Source organism: Gouania willdenowi, chromosome 24 (genome assembly GCF_900634775.1).
Source record: "Gouania willdenowi chromosome 24, fGouWil2.1, whole genome shotgun sequence".
Classification (NCBI taxonomy): domain Eukaryota; kingdom Metazoa; phylum Chordata; class Actinopteri; order Blenniiformes; family Gobiesocidae; genus Gouania; species Gouania willdenowi.
This window is the reverse complement of record NC_041066.1, coordinates 3,794,697-3,812,138: the sequence shown is the minus strand read 5'-3', so window position 1 is coordinate 3,812,138 and position 17,442 is coordinate 3,794,697. Positions and strand designations below refer to the sequence as shown.

The 17,442-nt window shown below is 42.6% G+C and overlaps 1 protein-coding gene across 5 annotated transcripts in view; it reads right to left on the bottom strand.

Annotated features, from left to right (window-relative positions):
• Positions 1-5,728: 5,728 nt before the first annotated feature.
• The window catches only part of LOC114457963 (uncharacterized), a 51,768-nt gene continuing 40,054 nt past the window's right edge, over positions 5,729-17,442 (bottom strand). For 3 of the 5 annotated variants that reach the window (XM_028440148.1, XM_028440149.1, XM_028440150.1), the window contains 8 exons: positions 15,958-17,421; positions 15,753-15,875; positions 14,615-14,743; positions 13,678-13,870; positions 9,766-9,890; positions 9,491-9,681; positions 7,207-7,340; positions 5,729-7,028 (listed from right to left, as the gene is read on the bottom strand). In XM_028440148.1, coding sequence (XP_028295949.1) covers positions 6,796-7,028; positions 7,207-7,340; positions 9,491-9,681; positions 9,766-9,890; positions 13,678-13,870; positions 14,615-14,743; positions 15,753-15,875; positions 15,958-17,421 — 2,592 coding nt within the window. In that variant the 3' untranslated portion in view covers positions 5,729-6,795. Of the gene's footprint in view, positions 7,029-7,206; positions 7,341-9,490; positions 9,682-9,765; positions 9,891-13,677; positions 13,871-13,917; positions 14,303-14,614; positions 14,744-15,752; positions 15,876-15,957; positions 17,422-17,442 lie in introns of those variants that run through there. The other 2 variants (XM_028440152.1, XM_028440151.1) reach the window with 2 other exon arrangements.

Genomic DNA, 17,442 nt, shown 5'->3' with positions numbered 1-17,442 from the left:
TCTGAAGCTTGGTCCTTTGTATGATGTTGACATTTCATTAGCATAAGAGTTGGAGGTGATGTCATTCAATAAGAGCTTTCATTGAAGATATCATTTCTTCAGGGACAACCGCAAAGCCAACAGAAACTAACAATAAAATAATAAAAAATGATAATGATGATAACAGTAATATTAAAATAAAATAAAATGAAATACTGTATTCATCTGTGTGTGTGTTTGAGTGTGTGTTGCTCATAGTCATTTTAGAGTGAACCCCAGATATATCAAACATGAAATCAAATAAAATTTAAAATAAAAATAAAAATAGTGTCTGTGTTGTAATGGCTTAGCACTATTCTGTAGGCAGAGGGAAAGATGAGAAACCACAACGTTGTGTCACTAACGCTGTTAGTTTTGGGAATCTATGTATTAATAGCAGACCGTATTACAAGTATGTAGTGTCTTAATCATGTGACCTTTCACTGAACTGGCCAATGAGGGGCGCTACCTCCCTCTCTCTCTCTCTGTGTGTGTGGGGCTCTCTCTCTCTCTCTCTCTGTGTGTGTGGGTGTGGCTCTCTCTCTCTCTGTGTGTGTGTGTGTGTGTGTGTGTGTGGTTGTGCCTCCCCGTGCCACACGTCCGTACGTTCAGCTGAGAAAAAAAAAAAACGCACAGAAAACACAGCAGCTGACTCTCGTCCAAAATGAAAGCATTAAAGCCAAACAACCAAAGGGAGAAATCTGATTCCATTCACACGTTTAAACAAAATAAAAACAAACATAAAAAAGAAGTAAAACTCACCGAAAGCATGATCTGAGTTCACATCATACCAAGATTGCATATGCGGATGCATATATTATTTGTTTATTGGATTCTTCATCTGTTTGATTCCCATTATCTGTAGTCTTCACTACAGTTTAGGTTAGGGTTGGGGTTTTAATCTATTTTTATATCGGTACAGAGGTGAACTCAGTACATGGCACCGGGGTGTTTTGGAAACTTTGGTTGCCTGTCTATCCTATGGTAAGGACCTCACAGGCTGTCCGTGGAGGTGCCTGAACAAAACCAAAGTAAATAATGACCAGCCGTACTAGATGCCTGAACAAAAATATCCGAGCCCGAAGAAAAATATAGGGAACTTATAATATTAAAAAGCAAAGAAGTTCAACCATTTGACCCTCTCTCATGGCAGTCCCTTCACTGCGTCAAAACACAGAAGAGCTGAAGGAGGAGAGAACCTCCAGAATGATGAAAATCAATACAGTGCTCGACTGGTTGCCTTTCTATCAACACAGAGCGAATATATATATGTAAATGAAAATGTATGTATATATATATATATATATATATATATATATATATATATATATATATATATAAAAGGCAGCTTTACCTTAATAGTCCGAATTGGTGTTTGAGGATCAACCGATGGTTCGTGGTCCAGTCTCTGTCCGAGGGGCAGACCACCGTGGGGCAGACTCGGAAGTCCCATGCCATAAAAAACTGGCTTTGGGGTTTTAAGTGCGTCCACTCTCCGGTGCTGGTCCATGGCAGAAGTCCCCCAGAGTATAAGATGGATCATGTTCGTGATCGCCAATTTTTCACGGCAAATTTGCGGTTGACCTCATTTGGAGACATGATTTATTGCTCTGGTTGAATGATGGAGTCCAGGCGAGGCATTGATGATTTTATAAAAAAAGGTTTATTATAAAACTAAATAAAAAGGAGTACAAAGATGGACAAAATTAGTGACCGCCCCGGGCGGACGTCCGATGACAGAGTGGCACAGTTCTAACTCATCACGTATATTCCCCCTCAGTCCCCCTCCCTCCTCCCCCCAGGAGATAAAGAGGACAGAGTGGAGGTGAAAGAAGAGGGTGAAAAGAGACAGTTTCTTCTTTAGGTCAAAACAACCAGTTCTCTGGTATCTCCTGATTGTCGTGAGTGTTGGAGGTGTGTGCGTGTATGGTGTTTGTGTGTATGAATGGATGTGTATTGGTGTGTATGTGTGACTATGTGAGTGTGTGTAGGCACACACTGGCATGACACATCTGAGTGTGTCATGCCTCTGTGCTGAAGGATAAGATGTGTTTTGGGAAGCTGACCTCGAGAAGAGAGCAGAAAACATGAGACAGCAGAAATGAAAAGTCTCAACTTAAAGCCTTAAAAAGAATAAGGTCTATGAGTAAATAATAATAAACATAACAAACAATTTTGCCCTGACAAAGTTCTCCCACTTAAAAAGATGAGAGGCCTGTAATTTTCATCATAGGTATACCTCAACTATGAGAGACAAAATGAGAAGAAAAAAAATCCAGAAAATCATATTGTAGATTTTTTAATGAATTTATTTGCAAATTATGGTGGAAAATTTGTATTTGGTCAATAACAAAAGTTCATCTCAATACTTTGGAATGTACCCTTTGTTGGCAATGACAGAGGTCAAATGTTTTCTGTAAGTCTTGATACGGTTAAATTTGTGGTTACCTCGTCTTTGGCTGGTTAACACCCTCTGCGTTGGAGAATGATGGAGATCAGATGAAAAGGTTGATGAATTAATAAAAAATGATTTTATTCTAAACTAAATGGAAAAAAAAGGTACAAAGTAGGATGGTCAAAAATGAGAAACCCTCCGGCCGGAGGTTTGAGACAGAGTGGCCAACAGTTCTACACATCACACATTATCACCCCAGTGTCCCTCTCCCCCCCTCCTCCCCCCGACCAGAGATAGGAAAAGAAGGGAAGAGTAAAGGAGGGGGAGGGAGAGGCCAACTTCCAGGGGGACGAGACATTCTGTCTCCTGGTATCTCCTGATAGTCAGATGTGTAGCTGTGTGATTGTGTGTGTGTAAATGGATGTGTATTGGGTGTGAGTGTGTGACTATGTGTGTGTGTATAATCATGTGAGTGTGTGAACAATGGGTGCCTCTGTGTCTAACCTTGGGGATAAGATGTGTTTTGGAAAGCTGACCTGACCGAAGTAGAGCAGGAGGCATGACAGGCACACAATGGAAAGTCACAACTTAAGGCTCTTAATAGAATAAGGTATATGAGTAAATATATGAATACATATATGAGTATATATATGAATAGACATAATTAACACTAACATGCCCAGAGATATGTCATTTGACACCTATACCTTTAAAGTCCAAGCTGGTGTCAGATGGCGGGTGTGAACAACTCAGCTTGTGACCATTGTTATGTTACTGAGGCCACTGGGTAGGTTCAGAACACAAAGACCTTTTGTATTCTCCTTTGTGTTTCCCATACAGCAGCTACATAGAGGTTGCAACTTATATTTCAACTTTTGCGACAGAAAGTAGTAAGTAGTAATAGTGAGACGTCAACACAGTTTGTTTGCATTCTTGGTGAAATTTATTTATTAGAGATTTTGTGAACATTTCTGGCACTGCCACACCTCCTTTATGCATTTGCCACATGCAAACTTGTCACAATACATACAACGCTTGGTGGCACGGTTTTTCCTGCAGCAACACTTCACCTAGGACAATGCCCTTTTCCCCACATCAGGTGTGGGTGGTTGTTGCTGAAGGTTTTGCTCATTCACCTCCTTGGCTGCCATATGAGACCGGGCAAGCTCATTTGCAAGCTCCAACAAGAAGTCCACCCTTCTCTCCTTGACCCCAGTGCATGCCTGATAAAGCACATGTGCGTTCAGCGCTGCAATGTCAATCATGTTGTAAAACACAGCGACTGGCCAACGCCGTGTTCCTGAACGCACAGTGTACTTTCGAACCATCTGGTCCATGACGTCCACACCGCATTTCCTGTGTTCAGCTTTTTTTTCCGAGTAGCCTCAGTCTCCACCACGCTGTGCAAGCTACTGAGGAGGCAGACAGTCTTCTTTCGTTTGGGCACATAAACAGTCAGTGTGGCACCAGAGGTTGAAAACACTTGTGTGCTGAATTCCTCACGGGCCAAATTCTTTTTAGCTGAATCTGGAAGTTCCCGGCGAATCTTATTGACTGTGCCAAGGAGGGTGGTCTTCCGGCTGTGCAGTCGACGTGCTAGTGACAATGAAGTGAAAAAATTGTCGGTTGTAACAGTTCTTCCTTTGTCCATAAACATAAACATATCTTGGCAAAGACTGGGGTCTTTGCCAAGATATGGGATGATTTTTCACACATACTTGGAAAAAGTTGCTCATCTATGGTGATGTGCCTGCCTGGGTTGTATGAAGTGATGCAGTTGGCAACAAAAGACCCCCAAACGTCAGAGATTTCAGCAAACAGTCCTTTTCACACTCGGAAATCTCGCTTTACCATAAATAGCAACAATACATTTTATTTATAAGCACTTTTCAAAAACAATAAAGGTAAATAGTGAATACTGTTAATACTGTTTTTCTTTTTCTAATTTTATTTATTGTGGTTTATTAATTGATCACAACACACATGGCTCATATTAATTTGGCCATTCTTATCCAATAATTCCATATAATGTTATTTGGATTAACAAACATCTACCTGGGAGAAACTGGTTTCTCAACACTGGCCATCATTTACACCAACCCCCAAAGTTTGTCACTGCCCAGCTGCACATTCCGATCGAATGGCTGTATTTACATAAGAGAGGTGGCCCACTGAGTTGCAAATCAGTGTATTTGGCGACCTCTGGGCAGGGCAACAGGAGTAAAAATAATCTTGGGCATGTTAACTAATTTTGCCCTTACAGTCTTCACAAGGTTTTCACACACTGTTGCTGGTATTTTGGCCCATCCTCCATGCCAATCTGGGGCTGTCACTGGGCAACACAGACTTTCAACTCCCTCCAAAGATTTTTTATTGGGATCTGGAGACTGGCTAGGCCACTCCAGGACCTTGAAATGCTTCTTATGAAGCCACTTCTTCTTTTGGGATCATTGTCGTGGTGAAAGACCCAGCCACATTTCATCTTCTATGCCCTTGCTGATGGAAGGAGGTTTTCACTCAAAATCTCATGATACATGGCCCCATTCATTCTTTCCTTTACACAGATCAGTCATCCTGGTCCCTTTGCAGAGAAACATCCCTAAAGCATGATGTTGACAAGTTGAGTTTTTACCAAAAAGTTCTATTTTGGTTTCATCTGACCATATGACATTTGCCCAATCCTCTTCTGGATCATCCAAATGCTCAGACGGGCCTGGACATGTACTGGCTTAAGCAGGGGCACACATCTGGCACTGTAGGATTTGAGTCCCAGGCGGCGTAGTGCGTGACTGATGGTAGCCTTTGTTACTTTGGTCTCAGCTCTCTGCAGGTCATTCACTAGGTCCCCCCGTGTGGTTCCGGGATTTTTGCTCACCATTCTTGTGATCATTTTGACCCCACGGGGTGAAATGTTGCATGGAGCCCCAGATCAAGGGAGATTATCAGTGGTCTTGTATGTCTTCCATTTTCTGCCACAGTTCATTTCTACACACCAAGCTGCTTACCTATTGCAGATTCAGTCTTCCCAGCCTGTTGTAGGTCTACAATTTTGTTTCTGGTGTCCTTTGACAGCTCTTTGGTTTTGGCCATAGTGGAGTTTGGAGTGTGACTGTTGGAGGTTCTGGACAGGTGTCTTTTATACTGACAGAGTTCAAACAGGTGCCATTAATACAGGTAATGAGTGGAGGACAGACGAGCCTCTTAAAGAAGTTACAGGTCTGTGAGAGCCAGAAATGTTGCTTGTTTGTAGGTGACCAGATACTTATTTTACCAAGGGATTTAAGGAAAATGTGTAACAGAAATGTGTAACAGAAACAGGTTTGAAATATTTATTTAAAAAAAAAATGAAATAAATATGAGGGAGGACGACAACCAGGATGCACCAATTATCTCATTTTACTACATCTGAACTTTAGGCCGCTGACAAACCTATGCCATAGAGAGGCAGTGAACACAACACATGCAAAAAAAAGTGCAACTACAACAACACACATTAAAAAGCAAGAAAATAAAAAGAAAAGAAAAAAAGAAACCTCCAATAGGTCTAAGAACACAGGATTGTCTTGGCTTGTCTTTAACGATTGGGGTTAATCCGGCAGTTTAGTTCTCCTGAATCATTCGTTCATCAGTGCTGAGAGAGCAGACATGTAAACTCCACTTACAGTTTAAGTAAAAACACTACACACGTGAAAACTTCAAACAAACAGCAGCACATTTCATCATTCGGTCACTCATCATGCTCAATCAGACATCTTAACAGCTCATTCAGAGAACAAACAGCCACCACACATCCCACAACTCTCATCTCCTCCTCTTAGCTTTAGCAAAAAAATATTTAATTCATGTAAAAACAGCTTTGCGGCAAAAAGATTGTTTCATTGAAAAAAGGTGGATTGTTTTTCCACCAATGCTTTTCTAAGCACCAGTATAAAGATTTAAAAAGCAGTTTGACACTTGGACGTACGACATGCAAAAATAATTTTGTTAAATTTTCGAAGTGTCTTATTAGATTATTTATATTTTCACATAACATCTACTGCTTCTTACGGAAAGCATTTAAGATCAGCTTCAATAGCAATCTCTTCACCACAAGAAGGTATAAAAGCATTGCCAGGTAATCAAAGCTCAATACCCCCACCTCCCCCACCAAAAAAAGAAAAAAAGAGGTGAAAACAATTCTTGATTCAGAGCAACAGCAAAAATTTCATAAACAAATTTTGCTGTCATGTTTGTGGATGCATCAAATGTAACAACGGTTGGAATTCATCAGGAAACCTGAAATAAAGACTCTACACACAAACAGAATTGCCAATATTTACAAAACAAGTATTTACATCATTAAAGGTAGTTCACGGCACTCTGATTATTGTACTCAGTCCGGCTCAGAAACACTTCCTGAAGACGATCTGAGGGCCGTACTCTTCATACTCCTCCTGGCTGATCCAGGCTGAGCTGAAGCCGGACAGGCTGGCCAGTACCGCACCTCCGCACCACACTGAGAAGTCCCTGTTTGTGGGGCTGCTGACCTTCACCGCTGATGCCATGTCAGCAGGCAGCAAGCTTCTGATTTCAGCCTGCAGGCGCTCAGGCAGGCCAGGTAGTAGGGTGTTCCCACCTGCAGCCCAGAAAATAGTGTTCAACATGCATGTGTAAATGTAAAGTATAAAGCAGAGAATCTCAATCATTTAACTGTTGGTGCATGGGAAAAGCTAGAGAGCAGGAACACATTCAGCTGAAAATTAGAATCCAGCGATAAAGCATTAATGACATAATAATGCCGAGCCAAATCTTACCCGACAGCACCAAGTTTCCCAGAAAGCAGCGTCGCAGGTCGATGTCTGAGCCGAGGATTGACTTAAAAATGCCCACATGAAGCCCGTAGTGGTCCCGTCCAATCAGCTCTGGTTTGAACAGGATCTCGGGAGCCCTGGACACAGATACCCTCATGGTGACCGAGCTGGTTGAAGAATCTACAGTAATAAACCTGTGTTGGTCACAGATCTCATCAATTAAGACCTTTCTGTCCAAATAAGGCCTCCTTCAGATCAAAAGTCATTTGACATTTTTAGGAGGCGATTTTACTATACCCGATCCTTTTACCTGCTTTCATTTTCCCTCGACCCAGCATTATTTAGCAGAAGAACCTACAACATTCAGTTCATATTACTTTCAGGGAATTCAAATCAATACCATAAACAGAAAATTATACTGAATTGTTATGATTGCCCTAGTCTTGTTGCACCAATTTCCCCTTTTATGATTTTATTGTCAGCTTCAAAAATATGTTTTAATCACTATACTGGTTTTTGATTAGTTTAAAAAAAGTCTCTTCAGTGAGTACTGGCACCAGTCACGAGTATGCCAAAAGATCACAAAATAAGTGCATGACTGAACTGAGAGCAAATCCCAGTTTGCTCCAGAATCATCCCATGCTTTAACTTTTATTGTGGTGTTTTGTTAACCAAATCTTTCCCATCACTACAAAAAGTGCATTTTTTTTAAAATTCTACAGACAGCTTTCCTCCCTCTATTAATTTAGGAATTGTTACATTTATATTTGAATTACATTATAATACTTTCCCATTTTGTAGTTAAGGTTTTAATAGGAATCTAAAGTAGTCGGGCATTGCTGCGCCGGGTGCGGTGGCTTGGGGGTTGGCTACTCTTGGGGGCGGCGCTTGCGTCCTGGGTTGTTGGGTGGTGGGGTGTTGCTGTGGGTTGCTCTGCCGGCCGTTCTGGGCGCCTTGACCTGGTTTCCTGGGGCGCGCCTTCGCTGAGGGTGCCGCTGGCGCGGTGGGCCGGTGCTATGTCGTGGTGTCATGCGGGCCTGCGCTGGCCCTGGAGTGGGCGCTGGCCTCTCTCCTTCTCGGCCGCCACCTGCTTTGGCGGGGCTGGGGCCGCTCTGGGCCGGTGGACGGCGGGGGTTGCCTCCTGGGCTGCTTGGGGATGTGTCTGGTGCCTGGCTCACCCACTTGTTGCACCACACTCACATACCCAACCCTTGGGGGACTGGATGGTGGGGCTAGGGGTGGAGGGGGCCGCCGCCTGTGCTACTAAGTAGGGCACAGGCACTTTCACCTCTGGCTGTCCTACTAATCCCTCCAATTTTAATTACACCTCAACACACCACCCCCGGAGGATGGGACCACCACTTCCACCCTCCGGAGCTATTGCACCACATACACATATATACACAAAGGTTGGATGGGGAGCACCTAATATCTGCTTTAGGTATTACCACTCACTCCTTCCCCCTGTTCACAGCACCACCATAATAGCTAAACTTCACACTTGTCACCATACTGGGTTGATTACACAACATAATAAGCACAATATGTTCAACAACTTCACATCTCACTCTCACTGTAAAATAATCTATTCTTTCCCACCCTTTCTATTTCCTACCTTGGGTCTCTCCTTCCTGCTCCCTTTCCCCTCCCCCTCCACCTAGGTGTAACACTGGTAAATAAATCAATTTATTTTATTGCAAAAACAAAACATGCACTGCTGTCTCATAATGATTGCACTTCTTGTAGTGTTGACCTTTGACAGCTTGTGCAGACAAGTAAAAAAAAAAAAAAAAGTAGTCGGGAAAATTGTACAATGAGACACTGATGCTCTGGAAGAGACATCCTGGCTCATTCCAAAAGATCGTGAGATCAGAGCACAAATTCATAAATTTGTTTTACAGCTCTTTTGTGTACATGCATGCAACAGATAGCAGAAGTAAAATGTCTTAGAGCTTGACTAATAATAATATTACCCTCGCATATACTCATATTTAACCCATGATCGTCCTAATTTATAGTTTCCTATAGTGTGTCCACACGTCTCTATTCCTTAGTCTCTGCCTAAAGCCATTTCACGTTATGCAGCAGATTTTGGCACAGATTTCACACAGTGGCCACTTGTCTGTGCTTTCTGACATTTTGCTATTCTTTTACTTTGAATGGGGACAATGTGGGGAGCTGTGCATCTTAAACTGGATTTTAAAACTGACCAGTTTTGGTAGGACTGTTATTGATCGACAGCATTAAAGCAGCATATAGAGTCAGCAGACTGAGCGTCATTGTGCACCTGAAGCGTTCTGTGCCGAGTGTGACTATCTGTCCATCAGGCATGGTGTAATGAGTCTCTCTGCTGGACGATGTGCCTCCTTTCAGCTCCTCCTGGTAATCCAGAGCAACGTAGCAGCACTTCTCCTTCATCTCCCGAACAATCTCCTGTTCTGCTGTGGTGCGCATGGACACCCCCTGCTCCTGCAGAAGCTTCAAGCACAGATAATGGTCATTGTTCCTTGCATTATCTCTATGGGGTTTACACAACAACCACTACTCCTGAAAAATAGTTACTTTTTTCAGATGCATAGTTACATCCACACCAGCCATAGGGAAGCGCTGCACAGCATGAGGGAGAGAGTATCCTTCAAACACAGGCACACTGTAGCTGACTCCATCTCCAGAGTCAAACACCACACCTGTGAGAAGAAATGCAAGTTAAGGGGGCAACTATGGTTATGTAAATACCTGGATGACTGCCAATAGGCAGCAACAATAGTGAATGTCACCTCACGCTCCGCACTCCGAGTAATGTCAAACTCACGTGACGTGGTGACTACCAGTACGCCTCTTCTGAAGCCATTTATATCAGGCGATAGCCTACACCCGGCCTCTAAGAATTTTCTTGCCCTGGGGGAATCCGAGTGACCGGTGTTACTAGCAGTCCTCCAGGAATTCACAGAACCATAGTTACCTCTAACTTACATTCTGTTTTATTACCTCCTGACTGCCAGTAGGCAGCAGCAATGGTGGATTAATACCAGTGCAGCCTGTCCTCTCTCACAGTGAGTGGCAGGATCGGCAATTCATACATGGGTCAGTCAGTGCCTCTTTAAGATAATTGACTCCCATAGTGTATGAGCCAGATCCCCAAAATGGGGGTCCCCAGTACCAGTAGAGCTAACCAGCTCAAACATGGGTTTTATAAATCTTAATACCCCTAGACTTGGTTAATGTATTTGAAAGGCTACAAAAGTAACTAGAATTTGATAACATGATCATGTGGTCAACACATGCTAATTACTCATTTCTTGCCGCACAAAGCATGTATGTTTAACCGATGAATCTGTCCCCACACAATTAAAATCTCTATTTCTGTCCAGAATAGTGTAATTGTTGGTTAGATTATCTTACCAGAGATTTAAAACTTAAGGTTAGCCACAGGCACAGGGAAAGATGATGGTCTGTAGATGTTGCAGGAGGTGAAGTAGCACAACGTGATTTATTTTAGGTTAACAAATTGTTATATCTTGATTAAATCATTAATAGCATCTGTAAAAAATAACTCCTCATTTCGTTTTTTTTTAAGCTATAGGGAGCCATTGCAAAAGAGTCAAAGGGTCACATTGAGCCGCAGGTTGCAGACTCTTGCCCTGGGAGAAACACAGTTGAACATCTGGCCTGGCATCATAGTCCATCAGTTCTGGTCCCTCCATGCTGGTTCTGATGAGCGTGTACACTATCTCTGCGCTAGGCACATTTTTCCTTTTTACTGCTGCTCTCAATGTGAGCGCGCTCTCACTGATGGGCTCGTTAGGCCTGGCTCTGTTCGCGGACCGTGTGCACCCCAAAGGAGCGCATTGGTGTTTATACGTAAATTATTACTTTATTGAACGTATTGCAGCCGGTAGATTATTAGCGCGGTGCCTCGCACGGGGGGTAAGGGGTGGTGTGCACACACACTCACCGCACCCCAAAAGGTATTGTAATGACGTGACTTGGGCCGTTATCACAGTTTTACAGGCTTTAATGGAGGTCATAGTAACACGCCAAAAATAAACAAACACACAAAGTCTTACACCGTCATACATTCACACTACAATGGTAACAGAACTTTTCTCCACTTACACCCGCAATTTCCTCAGCCTCCCAGCCAATCAACACTGAGAACACACATTGGCAGAGAAAGCTGCACGTAACCATGATGCCTCCTTGGCCATGGGAAATATCAGCATCAGTTAACCACTGAATACACAGGGACGTGACGGAGCATTCAGCCGCTCCGTCCAAAATAAGGTCATCAATACGCACTCGCACGGATGCGACCAGATAAAATTTTCATTCGCACAAACTGAAAATATACTCGCATATGCGACCATTTTGGTCGCAGCCTTGAGACCACAACTTCTTATTCCAATTTTGTCTCTGAATGTTACTTGTTCAAATGTACACAAGTTCCACAATTGTCAACCCCACTCCCACTCCATCCAGTCCCCAGAACAAACAGTTTTGTCCTCTTTATCATTATCGTCGTTATCCTCAACAAGAAAGTTTGGTCCAGCAGTGTCATTGCTAGGTGGCTTATTGTTAGTCACTGCACATGTCAGGAGGCAGACAGTCCTTGATGTTACTTGTTTTGAGACATGTGCAGGCCAGCAGCTCCAGAATTGCGTTAGGTGCTGGCTGGACACGCATCCAGTCTATTGCTAGAATATCCTCGCCATCCTGGATTTTAATTATCCACCCACTCTGGACTGAGTCACCTGTAAGGCAGCATAGCCTTTATCTAGCTTGGTTGTTGGCTCTCTGGGTGTGTTTAAGCAGGCAGTCCTAGCAGGGAGGCAGCTAGTGAGATTCAACATCACAGCTTTTTGCACAGAACAACTGGTATCCGAGCTCATTGACACTAGATGTTGGCTGCTTTGGCAAGTGAGCTTTTCCAATTGATTGAATAGTTCGTGAGACAGGTCCCAGTCTTTGCCAAGGTCAAGAAAAGCCTGCTGCGCCACTTTGTTGAACTTCAACATATTCACTGCAGACAGTTTTCCCTTTCCTGTGAAAGTTGAGAATTGATAGCACTCTCTTTACAGGTGACAAAGAACACTTTACAAAGACTGCCTAGCTTCTCCAAAAACTCACTTGTCCACTCCTGTACCAAAAACTTGATCAGGCTCACCTAGTTTCCCTCTTGCGCCAGGAATTTATGCCATTGCTTTATCTTCTGACCAGATGTAATGTTCTGTATCTAGAGTCTTGCGATCCACCCGCTGTTGGAGCTTTCATTGTACTTGATGTACAGCTTCTTGTATGTGTTAAATGTCCATATTTCAAGTTAAAGCAATAGTTATACTGTAAATATTGATATTCACACAATGCATTTTCTAATTACCATAAGTATTTATTTACTGCATACAATCTACAGTAGTTTACAATGATAATTCAGTCCTCTATTTCTTGTTAAAACTGCTCTGTAACCAAATGTATTGCAATACTCATACAGTCCTACAGTAAACAGTTAAAACTCAACTGAGCCCTGGGTGGTCAGTTAGGCCAAAAATATGCATCAGAGGTCACACTCAACACAATTGATGATCAAACTGCACTTCCCTCAAAATGTACGACCGGCATTGGCGCGTTACAATGTAATGTGATAATACATAGAAAGCTGTGTACCCTGGAGTGTTACGCCTTTCTTTTTTTTAATCTAGGAGCAATGGGCTTATGAAAAATATACATTAGAGCTGATTAGCTCAGGTGGTACCAATGGACCCCCCTGGCTCACTGACTATCAGACATGATGGGCATAGATCATGACCATCATTAAGCTAAAATGCGAAGTTGCAGGATGATCATGCCATTACTTACCAGTCCGGCCTGTCCAACCCTTTAAACCTTAAAAAACATTCAAGAATGAATAATATTTTTACTCAGGCTGTATCAGGAAAATCAAGCAAATGCTGTGGGCAACTGCACAGAATGCAACAAACAACCACTGGAAAAATTACAACACAACACTCCGTACAACACAGCGTGTGTAGCTGGCGAGAAAACCACCTTACAACAAGGATAGTTGAAAAACCTCTAGACAGGACAAAAGGTAAGCTAAAAAACCACAGCCTTAGGAGGGCAATTGCTTGTGATCCCAAGAAATGTCACAGGTGGGATACCAACACAAACAACAGACTCGTACTCACCTCTCCTTGGACCTGCCATTTGAAAATAATGATGCTAATATCCGGAGCGGACTACCTGCGGGTGTCATGAACACCAAGTAAGCAAAAAGTTCAAATCGGCCGGGTGTAAGCTATAGCTTGATATAAATAATCTCATAAGAGGCATACCGGTAGCCTACACATCACGTGACTTTGTTGACATTATTACTCGACCCACGCGGAGCACAAGGGGACATATTCACTATTGTTGCTGCCTACTGGCAGTCGGGGTCAAAGTCAAAGTATCCAAATTGAAGTGTGGGAGAAGTCGTACCAGTGGTTCTTCCAGCCGCGTAGAGTGCAAGCACTGCCTGCATAGCCACATAGGTAAGAGGAACATTAAAGCTCTCGAACATAACCTGCACCATGCGCTGACGGTTCTCCATAGAGTTCATGGCAGCTTCTGTCAGCAAAACAGGGTGATCTTCTGGATCCACACACAGCTGCTGGAATGTGTGCTGCCAAATCTGAAATCCAAAACACACCCATTAGCTAAAGGAAAGCCCAAATCTAGCCTAAAACAAGAACAGGATTTACAGTTTAAGACACTAAAGTACTTTTCTAAAGAAGCTGCAGAGGTATAAAGTGTTCCTTCTGATGGTCACTCTGCAGCAACTAAGTCACTGCAACATTCCAGCATCATTAAATGGATTCCAGCCGCCTTAGCAGTTCCGACTTATACAGAACATATTAAATTAAAGTCTTATTCAGTTTGTCGTTGTAGGGGTGAAGAATCAGGGACTTGGAGGCCCAGGTTCCTGGTCTTAGAGTTTGTCAATCCACTCCAACACACCTTAATGTAATGATAGTGTCATCGTCCAGCTTCACAGAGAGTGTGAGAAGGAGCTGCTCATTACTAACAGGTATGGTGGTCCAGGGCTCTCCAGTACAAGATCAAACTGGTAGTCAAAGCAGAGTTTTGTCACAGGAAAAGTTAAATATGTAAAGTAAATTGCTTCAGAGATGCCATAAAACTCTTCATAATGTCCATCTTAACCTTAATATCTTTTGGAAGTTTGCAAAATGTTTGAAAAAGAAAAGCCAAACAATCAAAGCACATTGTACTCTGCCAATCCTCGAGAGCCAATTGAATTTGGGAAGACTTTAATACATTTGATCAATACAAGTGATTGAAAAATCAATTATTAAATCCTTTGTAGCAGAGAGAATGCACTTTGTTGTCATTATCTCTGCCACAAAGAACTATTCACCTTTTCCATTTCATCCCAGTTGCGAATGATGCCGTTCTGAATGGGATGCTTTAGAGTCAGGACGCCCCTCATGTGCTGAGCATTGTGGCCCAGGTAGAGCTCCCTCTCATAATGACCATTAATCATCTCCTGCAAACACCATTTCATACTGAATATTCAATGTCATTTCATACTGAATATTCCAATAATTTTATTCCTGCTTGTAAAGTGATCCTCCACTGTTTTTACAAATGTGGCCTAAAACCTTTGAAATGTTTTTATTAGACAATCTATGCCTAACAAAACATTATTTTGCACCATATTTGTTTAATTAACTTTAAAAACTGGGACTACTTTACCCTGTGCGTCGCCATGTTGAAATGACGTTATTGGTGACGTGATAAGCCCCTTATAGTTCATTGAGTTCTATGGGAGGTGAGGCATTTAGGATCATTTAGCAGCTTGGTCAGTCAAAATGACAACTTGTGCTGCAATGGGTTGTTCGAAACCGACTCTGCTGTTTTGTAGACGCCGTTAAGAAAAGAGCTCCGTGTGCATGTAAATAAAGGCAACCAGGATTCACTGCTGCTGATTAGAATCAGCAGTGAATCCACTGCTGCGTTGAGCAGAGGTAGGATTCTGCAACCAGGATCCGGCTGCCTTTAAATACATGCACACGGAGCTCTTCTCTTCTTAATGGCATCTACGAAATGGCAGAGTTGGAACAGTCACCCCCTGTGGTCACAGATTTTTTCGGGTCACTGTTTTAATTCATCATCTCTTAGTAAACAAAAGAGGTTTACATCAACTCATTTTAAATTTTACTGATCGTTAGAACAACCCAAAGCGGCACAAGTTGTCATTTTGACTGAAAAAGTGCTAAATGATCCTAAATGCTTCACCACCCATAGAACTCAATGAACTAAAATGGGCTTACCACATCACCAATGATGTCATTTTAACATGGTGGCACAAAGGGTACAGTAGTCCCAGTTTTAAAAGTTGATAAAATTAATATGGTGCAAAATATATTTTGTTAAGCATAGATCTTCTAATAAAGACACTTCAAAGGTTTTAGGCCACATTTGTAAAAACAGCAGAGGATCCCTTTAAATGAAATCCACATTGTTCCATGCTGCTACCATCGTGACCACCTTACCTCATATTTTGGCAAACCAATGATTGTTGGGAGTAGAACACTTGGTAGGTCTTGATCTGCAAATCCTGCTTTCATTAGGCCAGACCCCGTATCCAGGACGATGGGAGTCTTAAAATGTGTCATCTGAAAATAGAGTACTAAGGTTGGATTGAAATGACAATGAACAGCCCTGTAAGAAAAGGGTCCACCAAGTTATCCTTTGTACCTCTCTTGTGTTTCCATTCTCCTGGTACTGGCCAACAGGTGATTCACTGTGTAATATCCTCACTGCATTAGAGGCTGTACTTCTTTTGTGCGGCTCATGTACCAGCTTGTCTCTTCCACCTGGATCAAACTCCTGATCTGGGGGTGAGTGAACTGATGGTTGGTGTCGGCTCAAATCAGCAGGACAGGAAACCTCCGGTTTCTCAGGTATCTTCAACTTTGTTTCCACCATTGACTTATCCTCTTCAGTTTTAAATGCATGCATGTCTTCAGTCTCTGGTGGAGCATGATTATTGTTGTTATTGTTACTGTTCACCTTCCTACAGGGAGTACAAACTGGGTCCTGACTCATTTTTGACGTCTCGCCAACAGGTAGCAATTGAAGTGGTTTAACTTGCAGTTCTTTAGCATCAGACTGTGTGGAATGAGAATTTTCAAGTGGAGTATAACTTCCGTTTACACAAACCACAGCCTTTATTGGCTTTGCTTTGGGAGGATCAAATGCTCCATCTTCTGACCTTATTTCAGAGCTGAGGGAAGTTTCTAGCTTCAAGTGGAGAGACATTCTTTGCTGTAGCAGGACACCATCCTCAGGGATGTTTCTTTCATTACAAGCACTGGTTGGTTTGGTCGTGGCAGAAATGCACTGATTCACATCAAAACTGCTGGGACTCTGCTTGTTGGAAAAAGACTGATCCAAATGTTGGGTGGAGTTAAGATCACACATAGATTCAAAAGTTTCATTTTTTCCAAACATGTTAAGCTCCCTCTGAGAAATTGTTTGCTGAGGTTGGCCCTCCCCCTCAAATGAATGGTTTAATGTAGAGTGTTCAGTTTGTAAAACTATCTCAAAGCCATTAGGAACTTGACAATGACTTGAGGTTTGGGATGTAGCTTCTCTGTTAACAGCAAGACATGTCAACGTGTCCACAGATTCAGGCTCCGGTATATCAGACCGATCCCTCTGCTCTAAAAAAGAGAGCCTGCAGGGTCGTCCATTGCTACCAATAGTTTGATCATAAAACCACACTTGGTCACACTTTTCTTCAAGTTTGGACTTCTCTATCAATGCTGCCTCTGAAGCTTTGTCACCATCCAACTCCTTTCTATCCTCTTCCAGTTGTAACCTCAAAGATCCCTTCTGTGTGACAACATTCAATACATCCTCAGCAAGTTGGCTTGCCAAGAGTTTGCCAGTGAGCTTTTCTTCAGAGAATCTGAGTTCTTGAATCTTAATGTTTTCCTCCATGATCATTTCATCCAGAATTTGGACTCTTTTTAGTTCTGTCAACAGATCAAGCCCACAATTAAATGATTTCTCACCAACCATGGCTGCATTTTCTGCACCAAGATGATTCTTGTCCAAAGCTTTAGCTCCACAATCACTGGGACCGTCAGCCTCTCCAGGATCAATGCAGTCATCAATACCAGGAACAGCAGCTTCAGCCAACTCAGAAGATGGCCTCTTTGAAGAAGCAGGAGTAGA